This window comes from Galleria mellonella, unplaced genomic scaffold (assembly GCF_026898425.1).
Source record: "Galleria mellonella isolate WM207_F2 unplaced genomic scaffold, CSIRO_AGI_GalMel_v1 utg352, whole genome shotgun sequence".
In the NCBI taxonomy this organism is placed as follows: Eukaryota; Metazoa; Arthropoda; class Insecta; order Lepidoptera; family Pyralidae; genus Galleria; species Galleria mellonella.
The window spans coordinates 6810377-6831195 of record NW_026442084.1 but is presented as its reverse complement, the minus strand read 5'-3'; the positions used below and the strand labels follow the sequence as shown (position 1 = coordinate 6831195).

Sequence of the window (20819 nt, the reverse complement as noted above, 5' to 3'; positions counted from 1 at the left end):
GTAATTATCTATATACAATATAATTCTTTATAGATCTATATGGTATAATAACTAACATTTGAAAATATTTTAAATTGCGTATCTTTATTTATTTATACTTTATTGTGACACAGATAATACATAAAAATAAGAAAGAGGTAAGTAAATGTACAAACGTGAGTTTATCTCTAAAAAAGTTCTTTTCCAGCAAACCTTTACATTCAGGAATTCAAAATAATAAAATGAATTTAAACTTTTGGGAAGATGCCAAGTGATAATATTAATTAGGTTGTTTAACTGGGGAATGTTTTTGGCTTAAAGAATTAACAAATAAATTTTCTTTTATAGATTTCATACAATTTCGCCTTGCCCTTTGAGAGTATACCAGATGATTTGGTGCCGCTCACGGCCCATTTCAAACAGCTCCTCACTTTGGCAACTCCACAGCAGCCACTCCTTCTATTCTTGGATTCAGTAGACCAGCTCACTGGGATCGGAACTGAGAACAATAAAGTATCCTGGTTACCAACTCGGCTACCACCTAATTGCAAGGTACCTAGTCGTATTAAAATTATAAAAAGAGTTTAGTTAAGCTGGTGTTAATATTTCTGGTCGGAATTTCTTGAATTATGATATGGATTTAATACAATTTGCATATTTTATAGGAATTTTAAATTTAAGTATCCTATTACGAACTATCAAGCTAGCTAATGAAGTAGATACAGGTTATGATAATGACCTTCTTGCATTGGAATGAAATATCTCTAATTTTTCAGATAATAGTTACATGTGCCCGTGAAGAAGCAAATCCAGAGGTGTCCAAGGAATATGATGTGCTACGCCGGATGATTGATTCAGAAGAAAATTTTCTAGAAGTAACGGCATTGGGAGAAGATCTAGCTATGCAGGTTTTGAAGTAAGCAGTTTATTGTTTTTAAGCGACTCGCCAAAAAAAAAATTCTAATTGTCTATATTTTATTTATAATTTGTACTGGATCGAGTTCTATGTCGAGTTGGTTTCTCATTAGTTTTGTCATTGAATTCACTGTTTTTGTGTCTTAAACTATTCAATAAAGAGATTAGCTAAAAGAAGAGAAAAATACAGCTACCAATGAATAAGTGTTTAGTTACAACTACTCAATCACTATCAACTAGGGTATCGTTTGAAAGAGAAATTAACAGTCTGGGAAATCAGTATGTATGTATAAGATTATGTATGGGTAAGTATATAAATTATTGAAGCAGGATATATATGCAGGCTTTTGGCAGTAATTTTTTTTATAAGACGAGTAGACTGCCAAACAAGCTGATGAGCCATCAGCCGTCAACCTGATAGAAAGTAGCAAACGTCACTTATAAACACTAACAGCACTCGCAGAACACTGCAAAGCTCATGCTGTCCTTTTCGAATTTGGCATTGCAAATTCCGAAGAATATGATATCTCTGTACCGTGTAATTTCACTGCCATATCCCATCTTTTCAACCGAAACACATCCATATGATCATCTACTTCACGTTAGAAACATTAGTAAGACAAAGACATCCAAGCAGAAGGCTTTTGTACAGTCTTCTTCTGGTGGTAAAATGAAAAAAATAAGTTCTATATTTCAGGCTGTGGATGGCATCGGCAGCTCGGGATCTGTCTAACTACCAATGGCGGTTGGTCTCCAACGCCATCAGTTCTTGCTCCCTGCCCATCTTTGTAAAATTAGTATTTGCTGAGGTAAGTAAATAATATGCTTCCATAAACAAATGGCCAACAAATAAATCAAGTTACAGATGAAAATGAAACCGAACACATACTTTCCTTTATTCTTTTCAAGTCAGGACTTGAGGAATATTTTCTTTTTTATTTAGGTATGCAGATGGCGTAGTTATACAAAGCCGCAAGACACCCACCTTGCATCAACAGTCATGGACTCTATAATGATGCTCTTTGAAAGAATTGAAAAACAGGTTAGTATTTCCCGTTCTATTTAATTTTGCTTTTCTTTTTCCTTTAGGCCAAGTGAGCAAATTCTTGTTTTCTCCTTATTGTTTTATTTTTGTTTAATGCAAACGTATTATTAGGCAGTTTTTACGAGTAAATTAAAAAATTAAATTGCTCAACTACAATTAAAAATTGGTTGTACATTTTTCATCGTATTGTCTTTTTACATCTATATATCTTTAGTTTTTAATACTGCATCATGAAGATCTTTAAAAGTATTCTCCTTTTTAGTGATTATGGCATACGTTATTGATTATTCTCGTCTGAATTTTGTATAGTAATATCACATACTTGATTTAATCTTGATGTTAATCAATTTACCTTTTAGCACGGTCGTCTTTTGGTTTTCCACGCATTGGCTTATATAACAGCAGCCCGTAGTGGACTGTCAGAAACTGAACTTGAAGATTTAATATCATTGGATGATAAAGTATTGGATGACGTATATCAGTACCATTTGCCACCTGTTAGAAGAATACCACCTCTTTTATGGACTAGGTAATGAAGAAAACCTACATCAGAAATGATATGATATAAACACTTGACACAACAACATAGTATTTTTTTAAAAGCTTATTCTTGATTAAAAGAATAAGCTCACAACTGAAAACTCTAATAAAGTAGAAGCATTAGTTTCTTAATATGGAAAAGCAAAAATATGTAAATTCCATAAATTTTCAGAATCCGAAATGATCTGCCCAATTATTTATCGGAAAGAGAAGCCGATGGGGTTTCTGTTATGAACTGGTACCATAGGCAGTTCCGGGACACTGCTAGAGAGAGATACTTTAAAAACATGAATATGGCCATGTACTTTCATTCCATGATAGCTGATTATTACTTGGGTAAGAGTCCTTGTTTATTATGATTTTAAAGAGTAACAAACTTGGCTCATGGACTTCAAAAATGGAAACACTTAAAAGGTGTTATGGGCGTCCCAATTTTTTATGTGATATTTAGAACTTTCTTCGTGTCTATAAGTTAGTGTTATTACTTTACATCAAATGGCTTATGTTGCTTGCTATTTTAAGTTGCATAAAATAGTGTTAAAGTTTTATTTGATCAAGTCCCTTGTATGGATTCAGTCTAGTTATCGGCACTAGTAGTTCACAATAAACTTCGTTGATTGCTATTTGTTTTCTACTCAATTTCGTGTATTAGTTTAGATTCAATGAAACTATACAATTAACGCCCATCCAAAATTAAAATATCAACGTGAAGTCAAATTCGCGATGTAAGATCATCAGTAAATCATTGTCATTGTTCTCTTCCACACTTCCAGGTATCTGGGGAGGTGGAATACCGAAGCCTTTTAAATATACTGAGATCCAGCGTCATCGTTTCAATTTGGCGGACAAAGAAGGCGTAGCAGACAGAAAAGTACCATTGCAACCTCTAGTGTTCACCTCAGCTGATGGATCTACAAAAAGATATAATTTGAGAAAAGTTTGTTATCATGACTATATTTAACGAAATACTTTATTTAATTCAACTATGTAACTTGGTACATACTGGTAAATAAGGTAATGAAGGATAAGCAACCTTAAGTGGCCATAAGCTGGTTACGTAACTCGAAGAACTGACAGCCGTTGGGAAGAAAGGTTCTTGAGTAGGATGACTCCCCACTAGGTTGAGTGACGAACCCAAATGCATTGTAGGAAGTCTATGGATGCAGGTGGCTCAGGACCGTTCCTTATAGCAGTCTATGGGGAGGCCTATGTTTAGTCATAGTATTTAATTCAACAAGAAATAACTACGTTAGTTTCCAGAGGAAACCGTATGGAAAATGACCCAATTGGTTATAATGTTTGCGGTGGGGCTGTTGGACTCCATTACTAACAAAAGGAAAGAGATTTGATTAGTAATGGAGTTTAAAAGCCCCATTGCTAGCAATATATCTTACCAGATCTATTACTATGTGACTCCTCGATGATCGAACGGTCCTCGAAACTACGATGGTTTCCAGAAGTTGTTATGAAATTTCACGCAATGGGCTAACTGATCTGATTTCATCCTTACCTATCACCTCTCATTGGTGCCCCGCCAGCATATTCTAGTGGCCCATTCTCATGCTGTATGGTCACGGCATAGAATGGACTACCGCTTACTTTTCCGTGGGTGTCGTAAGAGGCGACTAAGGGATCTTAATGTTCGAGCAGTCTCTTTTAAAATATCACCAAAGATTAATTGTGTTTGCCAACCCGCATGCCAAGTGTGGCAACTACTGACAACCCCCCTTCCCAATGATGATAGTGATGATGACTTTATTCTCACTCTTTAAACAAAACAAAAATGCAGACGACACAACGTACAGACGTACAAAGTCTCCCACTTGTAAACTTTTTCCTTTTTACTAGTAAATTTGGACTGCTTGCTTTAATAAAAGGCACTTTTTATGTCGCAGCACTAAAATTTTGATGATAGTGAATATTGTTAAAACGTTTTTAGTAGCTACGCTGTAATTACTCCTCCGCAACATTGTTCTTCTTTACTATGTAATCTTAACCATATTTACTGCTGTTCACACTTACGAATAGTTAATGATTTTTGTCATTTACCTTTGTTTATCCTTCATTAGCTGTGATCGCCCCGTGATCTTGGTATAACATAGGCTACCCCTTCTTTTCCCGTAGCTGTCGTAAAAGGCGACTAAGCGAGTTTAATGGTCGAGCGATGGGCAGTAGCGTCCGTCTTTAAACATTACTAAAGCCTTACTACGGTTGCCAACCCAACTGCAAAGCGTGACGCGCACACACACACATACGCACACACACACAACACATACACATACACGCGCGCGTGCACACGCACGCACCACACACACACACACACACACACACAACACACACACAAACACACACACACACAAACACACACACACACACACACACACACGCAGACACATGCACACAGACACATGCACACACACGCGCACACACATGCACACACACACACACACACACACACACACACGCAGACATATGCACACAGACACATGCACACACACGCGCACACACATGCACACACACACGCATACAAAAAGCGCATATCGATAGCTCAGGCGGGGTTACCATTCCATTTCACCCATAAAAAAAGAATAATTTCTGAATACCACACCAGTAAACAATTACTGGTGTGGTATTCAGAAATTTATATTATATTATATATTATATATATAATTTAGCCGTGAATTTATTTAAAGTATTTTATTTTTATTTATAATGATATTTACAGTTCGGCGAGCTGCCGTTCCATTTAGTCCGCTCAAAGCGTTTCACGGACCTATATGCTGAAGTGCTTTTCAATTATGAATGGTTGCATGCTAAACTGAACTGCTGTCCATTGCAAGCGGTGCTCGCTGATTTCGAGGATGCAAAGTTACACGTCAACAAAGATGCTGTGAGGTAATATTTGGTTTATTTAAGTTCATAGTTTATACAATGAAAAAATAAACATGTTCGTTAGATCAATATAGTTATTCAAATAAAAAAAAAACAATAAATACTCCGAGCTAATATTACTGTTTATATTTTTATATAATTGGATTAAATTTAATTTTTATAAATAAATATATTTAAATTCAGAAATTACCGTAAGAAAAACATCATCAGTTACGATTAAATAAAATATATTCTTTAAAATACACAAAAAATCCGGCTTTTATTGTGAAATAACCACATATTTTTATTTAAAAAGTTAACTATTTAATCGATTTAGATATTTTTTGTATAGGGCCAATTTGAAAATATATCCTTTTAAATAAAACAAAGAGTTTTCTAAATCGGTTTATAAATGACGAAGTTCTAAGGTAACAAATAGGTTTAATTAAAAATTAAGTGAAAATAGGTTTAGGAAATATTTTACATTTTTTATTAAAAAAAAAAAACCTTTATTTAGGATGATTAACACAGAAAGAATCAGACAACTGTCTAACTATTTTAAAACCCCAGATCATAATGTCTTTACGGGTCTCTTACCAGTATTATGTACTTTCAGAGAACTAATGCTAGTAGCCGATGCTTTACGTCTTGGGGGTGCTATACTCGGTACATATCCTGATATGCTTGCACCTCAGTTAGTCGGCAGACTGCTACCAGAAGCGCCACACAATCCGGCAGTCGCTTCTCTGTTGAAACAATGTCACGATAAAGGCAAGAATCACTGCGCTTTATTACCGTCACATCATTGTTTACACACCCCCGGAGGACCTTTGAAGGTAAACTTTATTAATTGTACATACATATAAATGATGCGTTATTTTCTTCTTAGATGATCATCATCATCATATATGATGATAAACAAAAGATCGTTTTTATTTTTAGTGATGATTAACCATTAACTGTTCACTGGATCTCACCCATAAATGGGGGTTTTGCCAGTAGTTGCCACGTGGGCTGATAACCGCAATTAGGTTTTGGTAATTAGAAGTTGAAAATATATAGCTATATCTATTTTGAAAATATTTAGATATATACTGGTCCAATAACGAATATGTTAAGTCTGTTATCCAAAAAATATATATTTTCTTGTAATTGTTCGTATTTATAATAAGTTTGCTACTGTAATCTAATGGGGGAAACAATAAAGTGTATCTATCTATCTATAAAAAAAAATCTATTGTATCTATTGTATTCTATTTTGTGCCATCAGTCGCTTCTTCTCCGTCCTGATGATTAAAAGGCTATGTTATTTCAACATTGAATCTTCACCATACAGAGACTCATTTAGTTAATTTAACCTTCTCTTATTTACAGTACTCGCTAGAAGGACACCAGTTCGCAGTTTTTGCATTTCGGTTGAGCTCTGACAAACGCTACGTGGTGTCCATTTCGAGTCGAGTGATATCCTGGGACCTGTCCACTTCAGATTTGGCCAGGGACCTATGTCCACAGTTGGAAGGGATCATGCAAAATTTAGAACTATCCCCGGATAATAAATGGGCTGCTGCATCGACTAATAATTCTGTGGTAAGTGCATACTTTGTTTCGAATTATTTAAGTCCTTCAGGATTTCGTAATGAATTTATGGTTCTGAAAGAAATATTGTATAATTAATAAGATACAAACACGAATGTCATGATAGAGTGTAAGAAGTAATTTAGAAGTTATAAGGGAAGATAGAGGGCAAAAGAGGAAGAGGAAGACCGAGGATTAACTACATGGGACAGATAAAGGAAACACTAGGCGTCATGTCGTATAGGGAGATAAAGGATAGAGCTGGCTGGAGGAAGAATTGGTTGCACCGACAAGAGGAAACTCTTAAATGAAAAGAGAGAAGGAAATAAATGAGCACATAAATACGTACCGATCAAAATAATAACCCTTCTTTTTGTTTCGGCGTAGTCGGATAAAATAATTTTATTGAAATAGATTCAGGATTGTCGAAGATATCATACTAAGATACAAAAAAAAAAAACAAGCGAAACTTCCTCTCTTTTTAAATCACTTAAATAACCGACTTAAAGTTTGACGGAGTTACTATGGAATCGTTTTCCCTCTGTTTATAGATTAATATCAGTCGGTTTAGAATTTGCGAAGATATCGTGTTACATATAAAAAGAAAATCAAGTCAAATTACATACTAACAAAAAAATTCAACCTCCTTCAGATTTGAAGTTGGTTAAACTACGAGGTTTGTCCGGAAAGTACGTATAAAAGTTTTTTAAAAATTTTATTTTACAATTATTCAGGTAAATCAATTTTATCCCCTTCAAAGTACTCCCCCTGTGACATAATGCACTTGTGCCAACGCCGTTTCCACTGTGAGAAGGCTCCTTGAAAGTCCTCTGGTTGTAGGTTTCTCAGCTGCCCCGTCGTAGCTTTTTTTATCTCATTTATGTCCCCCAAATGCCGCCCCCGAAGTACCAATTTGGTTTTTGGGAACAAGAAGAAGTCACACGGGGCCAAATCCGGCGAATAGGGGGGTGTTCGGTCACCGTAATGGAATTTTTACTCAAAAACTCACGGACAACAAGAGAGGTGTGGGCAGGGGCATTGTCGTGGTGAAGAATCCAACGCCCCTCTCGCGCCAATTCTGGACGAACTCGTGCCACACGAGCTTTGAGGCGTCTGAGCACATCGACGTAGAATTTTCCATCAACTGTCTGGCCTGGAGGGACGAATTCTTGATGGACAATCCCCCGAACATCGAAAAAAACAATCAACATTGTCTTGACATTTGAGCGGGATTTTCTTGATTTTTTTGTTCGTGGTTCCCCGGATGTCTTCCACTCTTTGCTTTCACGGCCATTCTTGCCGAGTTTCGAGAGAAACTTGATTACGACGCGCTGCTCTTCAACGGAAGCGGGCTCCATGCCGACGGGGTTTCGTTAAGAGGTAACTTCACAGATGGCGTGACAAGCCAGTTCGCACCGCACGGCGGTCAGACCAGAACTGAAGCATTGTTAGGGACATAAGGAAGGGGTCCTGCGCTTACCTGGCCTCCCCACTCCTCTTTCTCGCATTCCAGAACACTTTTATACGAACTTTCCGGACAGACCTCGTATATTCCTTAACTGCATAAGTTCTTATCATTAATATTATAAATGTTTGTAACGATGAATGAATTTATTTGTCACGTAAAAACTACTAAACGGATTTAAATGAAATTTAGTACACATGTGGCTTATATCCTAATTTAGCTCATAGAATACCTTATATACTAATTAACGCGGGTAAAGCCGCGATAGCAAGTTGTATACTTGTACACTAATAAAGCATTAATAATAACGTATGAATACTTGAAAATCAACAATTTTAGCGTATTTCAATCAGAAATTGCTTATTAATAAATACACTTGCTGTTCGGCTGCCGTAATAAATTTATTAATTTCAGTCAATGCTGCTCAACATGCTGACAAGCGAATACATTACGATCGATAATCCTCTTGACGAAGGTATTGTTTAATTATATTTATTCAATGTACTTCCACATTCATATACAGTGTACAAAGGTTTAAAGCATTCGTCATTGTCATCATCAACCAGCCTTTTACTATTCATTACTGAATCCCTCCGCCCTCCTCTATGAGGGAGGACTGCCTCCCTCATAGACTGCCGTAAGGAACGGCTTGAGCCTCCTGCAAGCACTGAGTCTCTACAATGCATTTGAGGTCGTCACTTCAATTACGAATCCCAAAATTAAATGTATGATTTTTGTTATAATGCATCATTTACAAATATATGCATTTTATGTTTATTTTATGATTATAATTAATAAGTTACATCATGTATTTTTAAATAAATAAAGGAAACTAAATCCTATTCTAAACCAGAGGGAGACTTTGTACAAAAGTCGTTTGCTTGCGTACCTCTGTCTCATTCGTGTTTCAACCGTGAAGCACTTGTGTTTGCATGGCTGTGTTTCGGTTTGAAGGATGGGTTTACAGGGTACAGAAGAATAACACCTGAGTCCTCAGGAATGACAATATATGCGGGGTATCATGGGCGAAACAGTATACTCTGTTATGTCCATGGTACTGCTCATGTATATAGGCAACGGTTACCACTTTCCATCAGGTGGGCCATTAGCTTGTTTGCCATTCTAAGTTGTATATAAAAAAAACTTAACAGGTTAATATTCTCCTCATATAGTACATTGTTAATGGATTCATTATAATCTCAATCTTCAGACCAAAACAGCGTAGCCGACACCAGAAGTGCAATGAGAAACGTAGAAGGGATTGTTCATATCCTGATAGGTAGAGTATATTGCTCTGCCTATCAATTCGATTTCCATGCTCCCTGGAAACCATTGTGGTTAATTCTTGATTAATTCACCATGATGGGCCAACTGACCTGACTTCACTCTCTTCTATCATACTTCATTGGTACCCCGCTAATGTAACCCAATAGCGCAGGCTAGGTTACCATTCCATTATTATTTATAAATTAATAGAAAACAAAGTGCGATAGAGACACCCCATGTATTTTCTATAATTTCAGGTGAAACAGTCCGCGGGGTCTATGTGCTGAATCATCACATGTTCATCTATGGCCCGCGCTCATGGGTACAGTATTCCATGAGGGGAGAACACGAGCAAACCCAACCAGCTCCAGATTCTACGCCATATGATGACGTCAACTGGGAGATTCTCTGTAAGAACACGCACGTTATAACTCATTCGCTTCCCATTACTGGACAGTGGTCTTTAATTTTTTTAAGACGTCCAATAGCAATAGGTTACAGTGACCGTTTATCATCAGACGAGCTGTATGCTTGTTGGCCACCTTTGTGGTATAAAAAAGAGAAGCCAATCGAATGTAGTAACTGCTGGTTAATAATTTCTATTCTTTCCTTTCTTTTCCCATAATAAGAAACGACTAAAAGAACTTAGTCGAGGCAAGGCATCCAGGGCATGGACGGCAGTGTCCCTCTTTAAGCATCACCAAACCCTAACTGCGGTTGCCAACCTGCTTGCCAAGCGTGGCAACTACTGGCAAAACTCCCCAATAGGGGAAGGCTTACAATATGATGATGATTCCTGAGAACTTTTTTTATGGGTGTAAATGAAATGGTAAATTTCATCCGAATCCGTTCAATAGTTTTTGCTTAAAAGAGTAACAAATATCCATCCATGCTCACAAACTTCCCCATTTGTACTCGTAGTAATAGTGGAATAATTTTATAGGTTAAGGACTGATACTGCTTATGTAGTTATTTGGTCTTGTCTAGTAAATATCATAAGAGACAACTAACGGTACCTAATGGTAGAGGGATGGTCAGTCCTTTTTAAAACATCACCGAAAGCCTAACTGCGGTTGCCAAACCGTCTGCCAAGTGTGGCAACTACTAGAAGAAGGAAGCTTCTCCCTCCTTCTACTTTCTTTATTGGAGAGGCCTATGTTAAACAGAGGACAGTTAACGGCTGATATAATAATGAGGATGGTAGTCTTAAGCATTTATTTATTACAGCAATGGAATTTCGGGATCTGGAGAACTTTGTTCTCGTAAAGTGGAGTGGCGATCTTGATGATGATAGACTATTGGTACACTTCTGCAAAGCTGGTGCATGGATGAAGCCGCTCCGATGCAGAGGGGCGATGGCTTTAAACAAGAATTGGACGAGAATCTACACCAGTGACCCAGAAAGGGGATACCAGGTTATTTGTTTACCGTACTAGTGTTTCTTAGTGACTAGTCCATTCTAAGTAAGTTAAATTTAATTCAAATACGTTTATTAGTTTTTGTGCAAAAGAGTAACAAATACCTGTCTTGATCTATCTTCACAAACTTTGCCATAAATATTAGTAGTATATTATGAAATAACTCTCATAATCTTAACTCTCGTTCTAACAACTCCTTGTCACTTTTGACGCCACTTCACAAGTCTTGCTTTATGTCAGACTCTTTCTCTATGCAAGCTTTACAGCTGTGTACCTACTGCCTAAAGGCGTCCGAGAGCTTTCAAACAAATTCAGGTTAAAAAAATGTCCATGGTCACTTCATGAACTCATTACAACAATAGTAGCTAGTCATCATCTTTTTTTTTTATACAACTTAGAATGGTAATCAAGCTGACGGCACACCTGATGGAAAGTGGTAACCGTCGCCTATAGACACGAGCAGTACCATGGACATAACAGAGTATACTGTTTCGGCCATGATACCCCCCATACGTTACTATTTCTAAGGACTAAGATGTTATGCCCCTGTACCCTGTAAATTCACTGCCATAATTACACCCTTCAAACCGAAACACAGTCATGCGAAGACAACTGCTTCACGGTAGAAACACGAATGGAACAGAGGCACCCAATCAAACGACATTTATACAAAGTCTCCCTTTAGTTAATATTGAGATTATAAAAAAAATCCCTTTACCTCTCCAATAGATAACAATATTTGAGTTAAACGAAGAAGAGTCTTGCTGGGTGAAAGCTCAAGAGCTCAATCACAAGGAAACGGATACGGCCGAGGCGATGTTGCAGCTAAAAAGAGGAAAAAAGGACCGCATGTTGCTAGGTAAAGTGAATAGTTTATCTACATGCTGTTCTAATAGTGAAATGGAATAGGGCCTCTAGACAAATGCCAAGCGAATTCATCGATGGAATCGACATCGCTAGCGAGTCCGTGAGTTGGAATGAGTCATCCGGCGTTGCTATCTCATTCTGTCTCACGGACTCGCTAGCGATGTCGATTCCATCGACGAATTCGCTTGCCACTTGTCTAGAAAGCCTGTTTTCGCGATTGCAGGTAAATAGTAGAATAATATAGAATTAAAAAAAATAAAATTTCTTAACAAATATTTTTACAGTTAACTAACCTACTGCGGACCTCTGATACACATGCTACGGACCCTTAAGCGGTGCGTGGACTCCAATTTAAAAAAGCTTAATATATATAACAATATGAAAATTTTGTAATATGAAAACATTTATAGATACACCAGTTGCTTCTCTTAAATATCAATAAGCATTCTCATATGTACATGTCCTATAAATATCATTTATAGGATATGTAGGATAGAACTTTAGCTACTATAAATATCTTAGACTTAAATCTTATCCTTTCCAAATACGCTTGGGATAGGTATTTGTATTATTATTATCGTTTCCTTGTTTTATTTTTGACAAAATTCCCTAATGTTGGAGCGAATGCCATTAAAGAAGAAAAAACAACGCGAAAGTTTAACATTAACTATCTTTACGAACTTTAATATTTGTAGGATTTACTTAGTTTACTTGAATAGTTTAGTTCAGCAAAGTGACGTTAGTCGAATGTCCCCGATTCTGAAATTACATTCATGTTCATGTTTTTTTAGCCACAACTACTTATAGCTTTGTAGTTTGGGACTTCGATAACGTGATATCGAGGGAAAAACACGAAACAGAGGCCAAAAAGAAAAAGGAAGAAGAAGACGACAAGAAAGAAGATGATATGGTTTGTACAGTAGTTTAATGTATTATTTAATATATGTGTATGCAAGCAAAATAGTTTTTTCTCAAACATGCTTGGAAATGTGAGCATTACTTTGACAATCTTCTTTGAGATAAATCAAAATTGCCGTACTGGCCAAGATACATGCGGGCAGCGGCCGGCAAAAGTTGTATGAAAATCCATATCTGTCGTGTTTTGCGGCCAGATAAATTACTATGTAAACTCATATCTGTCCTGTAATTTAAAAATGGAATGACCTTTTACTTCGAAACATGGCTACCAAGGAGGTAACTAATCAAAGATTTTATTTAAATTTCGAACTTATATAATAAATAGAAAACAAAGGAACATTATGGCGCGTGAAAAATTATTATTGTTCGTTATTCGTCATTGAATTTAAAAAGTAAAATTGTGTTTTTGATTTCCGCGCATTGTTTGAGAAAAGCAAGCCTTGGCCACAACTAGGCATTGATGAACTCACGTATGTGTGCCTCGGTTACACCTCGGCCCACATTTGTACGTTCGTCCATCAATGCCTCAGTTGCTGGCCGCTGCAGTAATGTACTATGTTTTATTATTTTTTTTTCTTGTACTCAACATCATATCATATTAACTATTAACTGTCCACTGTTGAGCATAGGCCTCACCCACAGGGGGAGGGGGGAAGGTTTACCAGTAGGTACCATACTTGGCAGGTAGGTTGGCAACCGCAGTTCGGCTTTAGTGATGTTTATAAGAGATGCGTTGCTGCCCATCCTTCGATTTTTCTCCTAGTCGCCTTTTACGTCACCCATGGGATAAAAAAGCCATTCTGTGAAAGGATCACACGGCAGTAGTAAATAGGCCATATAAAAGTGGCCTATTTCATCTGAAATCTGCGCATACAAAGTAGAAAGCAAAAAGCTAGTCAAAGAATATATATAGTTATAAATTTTTTGCCCGCTACTGTGACTCCCATAGTCCCCTCATGCAATACCAGTCCTGAACACTGTGGTAGCATACTCTTTATTTAAATTAAAATAAATACACATAATGTTAACAGAGATTTAAAAGAGCAATTGTTGAGTTTCTAAACAAACAAGTCTATTTAAAAAAAAGACGATTCAAATTTGAATTTACTGTCATGTCCCATCTTAATATTGTTTACAGGAAGAAAAACAAGATGACGTCCAGGAAAAAGATCTGCGTTTCGAAGGCATCGTACTAAAACTGCCTCACACGATCCGGAATATATCTACCAAAATGACTTTATCTAACTCGTTCATGATAAGCAATAACAATACGTACGCAGTCGCTGGAGTCAGGTAAAGTTTCACATATCATACTATATCAGCCAATAACTTTCCACTATTGAACATAGGCCTCCTCCTTAAAAGACGGTTTTGTCAGTGATTGTCACGCTTGGTAGCCGGTTCTGCAACCATAGATTTTAGTGATGTTTAAAGAGGAACACTGCTTTTTTTTTAATGGGTGATAATGCAATAGTAACCCCACCTGCGCTAACGATATACGTTGGCGAGGCACCAGTGAGTGATGATAGATGACGATGAAAGCAGGTCAGTTAGCCCATCGTGAAGAATTCCACGAGAAATAACCACGATGGTTTCCAGGGGGAACCACGTGGAGGTCGACCTGATTAGTAACATTGCTAGCATTGGAGCTGTTAGACCCCATGACTAACAATCCCTTTCCTCCCGAGGGACACTGCTGCCCACCCCTCGACCGTTAAGTCCCCTTAATCGCCTCTTACGCCACCCACGGAAAAAGCTAGGTGACCTATTCTATTCTACCCTGATTATTTTGGTGTGAAATAAAGACATAAACAAATTAATGAATCACCGAATTTGATTCCACGGTTAGAGGTGAAAGATGTGTCGCAAATCGTGGATGAACGAAATGGTAGTCAGAGATTGATAGCTAATATGGAAGATTATAGAACTTTTGCTAATAATAACTCAATCTTCGAGTGTTTGTAGTCACACATATACCAATGGTAGAGGAATTTGTATCTTGAATTACACGGGCAAAGCCGCGGGATACAGTTAGTTTGAAATATTTTAATTTACAACAAAAATTATATATTTACAACACACATAATGTAAATAATATAAAATTTCCAATAGCTTTGGCTTCACAGCAATTAAACAGTCTTTTAATCGTCATCGAGCCGATGCAAGGGTTTTAAAAAGAATTATCGAAATTTATTTTAACATCAATTACTTGTTTTGTTCGTTCCGAAATTTCAAAAAAATAAAGCTGTCATGGTAGGTAACCTATATTATGGTATCTGATAGCTTAAACACATAAAGATAAGTTACATTTAAGCAATGGTTTTTTGTAGGTCACATTTATATGGCTATCATAATTTCATTTTGAAGTTAATCAGCATTTGTTTTTAACACGTTAACTTTTAAAAGATTTTGCGCAATATTATCATGGACAATATCATCATCATACCAGCCTTTAACTGTCCACTGCTGAACATAAGCCTCCCCCTTGGTGGGTTTTGCCAGTAGCAGTACGCTTGGCTGACAGAAAGAAAAGGTGGCCCATTCTATGCCGGGACCACACGGCAAATATATTGTATACACCTAGTTTATTGTAAGTAATAAGGATTAGTGATGCCATAGCTTATAATACCCTATCAGCTCGATCTCCATCCAGCCCTATTTGGAAATCATTATAATTAATTTCTGGTTACAATACCTGACTTAATCTATCGTCAATCTACCATTTCTCATCTCTAAATCCTTTCATTCTTCGCAACCGTATACCAATAGTGCAGGCGGAGTTATTATTTCGTTTTCACTTATTAAAAAAGATTCTTCGAAAGCTTCTCACTGTGTCATACTATATCTGTGTCAAGTATTTCGAAGAACACGTAATTACTGTCTGAAGGTCCTAAAATCAAATAAAACACCTAAACCTCTAAATTATTGAAATGTATATTAAGGTTTTATAAGAGACCAGAATTAATTTATCCATTTAGATAAACTTTGATAATTTACCTGAATTATTTGGACCTTTCGAACAGGTTACACCGGTAATGATTGCCTTAATTCCTATTAAAATTATTTAATTAATTTTCACCATCATTATTAGCCGTTAACTGTCTCTGCTGAACCGTATTGCGAGGTTTTGTCAGAAGTTATCACGCTTGGCCGCCAGGTTGGCAACCGCAATTAGGCTTTGTTGATGTTTAAAGAGGGACGCTGCTGCTCATCCCTTGACCATTAAGTTCAGTTAGTCGCTTCTTATGACACTCATAGGCAAGGAAGGAGTGCTTCATTCTATTTTGGGAGCACACGGCATGTAATTAAATTCGATGGGAATTAATTCCCAGTAAAACATAAAACATGCAACGCAAAAGTCTAAAAATGTATATTGTAATACTTGATCGTTAAAATATTTCGGAGGCTTTCGTTTACAATAAAGAAAACTTAGAGAAAATTAAGTATTTTATCTGTTATTTAGTATAAGCTCTGCTTGCGTTGGTATTAGATGACGCTGAGTTATTACTCAGCAAATGGACAAATATGTTCAGACATCCCACTTAATTATGATTAAAGGACTCCAAAGATTGAGTATTATGTTCACCGCAACGGCAATAGTCGACAAGTACCTCTGATCATCTCATAAAAGTTTATAGTCGTGAGATTTTTTAAAGTCTTGCTATTTTCAGAAAGAATCTATACGTTTGGAGTCTGGAGACCACAAAGCTGATCAAAGTGCTGGATGCCCATTTTGGAAGGATCGTCCAGCTGGAGCCATTGACTGTTGGCACGTGGAATAATGTTATCACCTCATCAATCGACAGAACTGTCAAGATATGGAACATTGATAATATTTTTGAGCAAGTACACAAAATCGATCGCCAGGAATTGCCAATTGACTCAATCAGGTAAACCAGTGGAAGAAAGGTACCTTTAGAGACGACTTATTTATTTCTCGTAGTTAACCAAATGTAGACAATGTAGAGAGCGACTTAACACCAAGAAGTGTTATCTACAAATTTATATACAAACCCTTTCTCTAGTAAACCACTATTCATCTAATTGGTTTTATTTCTAGTTTGGCCCGAGACAAGCCCTTAGCAGTTACAGTAACCCGGAGCTGTTGGGGCCTATGGGATACCAGTACTGGTAGGCTGTTAGCACAATTGGCTGACGCACCATTAGGGGCAATTGTGACCCATGCAGTGATAACACCCACTGGTGATAACGTTATCACAGCTGAATCCGGAAATGTGGTTATTTGGGATACGCCTGAGAAACAGGTAAGGTTTTTAATAGCAGAAGAAATAGATTTTCAAAAAATCTAAAGGATTAATTAATTACTGCTCGTGAGTAACCACAGTGTTATGGAATAAAAGTTCGGTTTATAGGTAGGCAATACCAAAAATGTTCTTTAAAATTTCTACTTCATGTTGGCTGTGATGCCCCAACTCATTGTTATCAGACACAGAATATTCCTTTAAGGTCCTACTGAAGACCAAAGATCTTTTTTCGTAAGAGAAAAGTATTATTCAGCCTACTATTTTCACGCTATCCAAGACGAGTTTGAAACATTACAACAACTAACTTTGAGACACTAGACTATGGCTATTAATTTGTAAGATCAGATACCTGCCAATATTGTCGATACATGTTTTATTTCACTACTTCTCACTCTTCTTTTCCTCTCTTTTCTTGACGATAGTCACCGATTTAAGTCACTTTAGTTTGATATAGTAATGGGTATTCATTTAGCTGATTCCATTTAATAAATTAACAAACTAACTGACTGAATGATAGATTAATATCAATTTCCAGGTGATATTCAAAGAAGAACAAAAAGGCGTGAAACAGGTCCTTCTGTTAGAAGACGGCACGAAATTCATAACAATATCGATGCAAGTCTCCGCTGATAATGTCGAAAATGTTGCTATTGCTCAAATTGTGGCTAGAACAATACCTGGTAAGTATTTATGTGTCTACGGACTCCGTACGGGGTCGCCACTCAAGAACCTTTCTTCCCCATCGGTTGTCGGTTGTTCGAGCTATGTGACCAGTACTTTGTCACTTCAACTTGCTTATCTTTTGGGCTGTGTCGGTGCCTTTGGTCCTTTAGCGGATACCCTCATTTCAGATTCTGTCACGCAAGGAAACTCCGAACATAGCCCTCTCCATAGCTTGGTAATTTAAAGCTTTTGCATATGGGCGATTGTGTGTAAGACCATGTTTTAGTTCCATGGGTCACTTACACACACACACATATTTATATAAAAATATATGTGTGTATGTATGTGTAAATAAATACCTATACAAAATATATAAGTACATACCTACCAATATATATATAAAACACACTTATAAAATTTTTATGGCTTTTTACTGTCAAATAAGTTTATTTTTTTGTATGTTGTTTATTGTAGTATCAATATAATAAAACATACTAATTTCATACATATCCATACATTACATTCAACTCCCATTGCGTAAGGTAAGCAGAAATAATTACCAATTTTGTTAAAATTTAACACGTACGCCAGCCATTGATCAGTTAAACATTAAAATGTGTTATGTTTCGAAATTCACAAGAGAATTTCAGCAGGAATTAAAAATAGGAGATAGCAGAATAAAATTCATTGCCGGTACACAAATTACATAATTTACTAGCTATTGCCCGTGACTTCGTCCGCGACAATTTCTGTTAATAGTCAATCTTAAAAGATAGACATAAGCTGTCGCGGACATTTTTTTATTTTTTAGATTATTTAAAGAAGAATAATTCTTTCATACATATTTTTTGGGTAACTTGAACCATTTACGCAGGGGGGGAAGGGATTGTTAGTAATGGGAAGGTTAGTTCCACTTGCTATCAATATACCCTACCAGGTCGACATCCACGCGGTTCCCCCTGGAAACCATCGTGACTGATTTATTGTTAAATTCGTCACGATGGGCTAACTGACCTGCTTTTTCATCTTCACCCTTACTTCATCTTATCCCTTAGTTGTGCCCCGCCAGTGTATACCGATAGCACAGGCGGGGTCATCATTCCATTATCATCCATTAAAAAAAAACCGTTTACGCAGCGCACGCAACGGAAGCCCTCAAATATGAATAATTTTCCCTGTTTTTGCAACATTTTTCACCGATGCTTCGCTCCTATTGGTCGCAGCGTGATGTTATGTAGCCTAAAGCGTTTCTTTGTAAATGGACTATCCAACATACAAAGAATTTTACAATTTGAACCAGTAGTTCCTGAGATTAGCGCGTTCAAACAAACAAACAAACTCTTCAGCTTTATAATATTAGTATATATGTTATATAACAAGGGAGCAGAACCAGTCGATCGCGACTATTAGTCCAGTCGATGGTGGCAAGGCAAAAGATGTAATGTTTTACTAATCGAACGAAAGATGCTCAGACGCAATGCTCACACTAACATAAATAAGTAGTTACTAAGAATAATTTTCAATTTTATGTTTTCCCTCTTAATAAAATAAACAATACCACAACACTTTTACTATTTAAACTAGTAAACTGAATAAATTAAATTGTATTGCATCCCTTAATATTTTAATTAATGTTATTTCATTATTATATAATTTCGTAATGTATAAATGCTACAAAAAAATTTAAAATTAAATTATTGTAATTTTTGTTTTCAATATTCGTACGCTTGACCTAAATAGATTTTGTAAGGTACTTTTAAATTATAAGATCAAATGTTTTATACCAAAAATCATTGCAAATAAAGTTGTTATTATTATTATAACACTACATAGTTGTGTACTGAACTATGTCGTTTCATTTGTGATTTCAAGAAGTATGTAATTGGTAGATCGCACAGGGTTTCGTCGGTATACAGTAGATTTTTGGTGTAGTCAAGTCACCCACCCCTAATTTATTGCCATTGTATTTATATATATATATATAAGAACTCGTAGCCGCGATTTTAGTATAAAGGTATGACGTCTTCATTGGTGTAGCAACCTCATTGATGGTAACAACCTCCTTGCGGTCCCCCTGAAAATCATCATGGTTCCAGATGAATTCGTCATGAAAGACTAACTGACTTGCATTTTCGTCCTCATCGTCAGCGTTCTACATACCATTAAGGCAGGTGGCGTTGCAATTCTATTATCAACCTTTAAAAACAAACTTGTCGTGCCATTTTGGTTGCCAACGCACGCGTAATACCCATGGTATTGCAGGCGTTCATAGGCTAGGGTAACCGTATGCTTGTTTGCCACCTTAGTGGTATAAATAAAAAATCTTTCAAAAAATAAAAAAAAAATACCAAGTCTCTATACTGTTGCTTGTTACTTCTTCAGATGGGGACAAGATATACACAGCTGAGTACGAAGTACGAGGTACCGGATACAGGGCTGCCGTGGTTTCCGCCGACGAGCATCACATCGCCGCTCCTGGTGTGGATAAGTCCTCTAGAGACTGCCTGCACATATTCCATGCTAGAACTGGGGCGAGACTGCACAGGTACACGATTACTTTACTATATACTTACTGTCTTACCACATAAGATTAAATTTGCCACAGACAGGTTTATTACACGTATTTAGATAGATAGTTAGTTGTTATTACCAACAACAATAATAACAGGTAAAAATAAAGAAAAATAAAAAGTAACAAAAAAAAATTTTGCTTTTATCTTAGTTTATTTAGTTGCCTCTTACGACACTTACGGGATAGAAGGGGGTGACCTATTCTGTGCCGGGATCACACGGTCCTATCAAAATCAGAATGTCTATTTTCTTTAAAATAATACATATATTATTTCTTATATTTATATATTTTTTATACAACTTAGAATGGCAAACAAGCTGACGGCCCACCTGATGGAAAGTGGTAACAGTCACCTATAAACATGAGCAGTACCATGGACATAACACAGTATAGCGTTTCGCCCATGATACCCCCCATGCGTTGCCATTCCTGAGGACTCAGGTGTTATGCCTCTGTACCC

General features: G+C 36.7%; 1 protein-coding gene across 1 annotated transcript in view; it reads left to right on the top strand.

Moving 5' to 3' along the window:
* LOC113520061 (NACHT and WD repeat domain-containing protein 2) overlaps positions 1-20819 on the top strand; it is a 61485-nt gene that overhangs the window by 32024 nt on the left and 8642 nt on the right. Inside the window, exons 10-29 of the mRNA XM_052897086.1 lie at positions 328-531; positions 756-895; positions 1592-1703; positions 1838-1936; positions 2299-2468; positions 2652-2815; positions 3253-3416; positions 5205-5374; positions 5967-6186; positions 6725-6937; positions 8805-8865; positions 9914-10066; positions 10884-11071; positions 11804-11933; positions 12733-12851; positions 13998-14152; positions 16531-16749; positions 16920-17124; positions 17660-17804; positions 20170-20332. Of these exons, the coding sequence (XP_052753046.1) occupies positions 328-531; positions 756-895; positions 1592-1703; positions 1838-1936; positions 2299-2468; positions 2652-2815; positions 3253-3416; positions 5205-5374; positions 5967-6186; positions 6725-6937; positions 8805-8865; positions 9914-10066; positions 10884-11071; positions 11804-11933; positions 12733-12851; positions 13998-14152; positions 16531-16749; positions 16920-17124; positions 17660-17804; positions 20170-20332 (3194 nt within the window). The remainder of the gene's footprint in view (positions 1-327; positions 532-755; positions 896-1591; positions 1704-1837; positions 1937-2298; positions 2469-2651; positions 2816-3252; positions 3417-5204; positions 5375-5966; positions 6187-6724; positions 6938-8804; positions 8866-9913; positions 10067-10883; positions 11072-11803; positions 11934-12732; positions 12852-13997; positions 14153-16530; positions 16750-16919; positions 17125-17659; positions 17805-20169; positions 20333-20819) is intronic.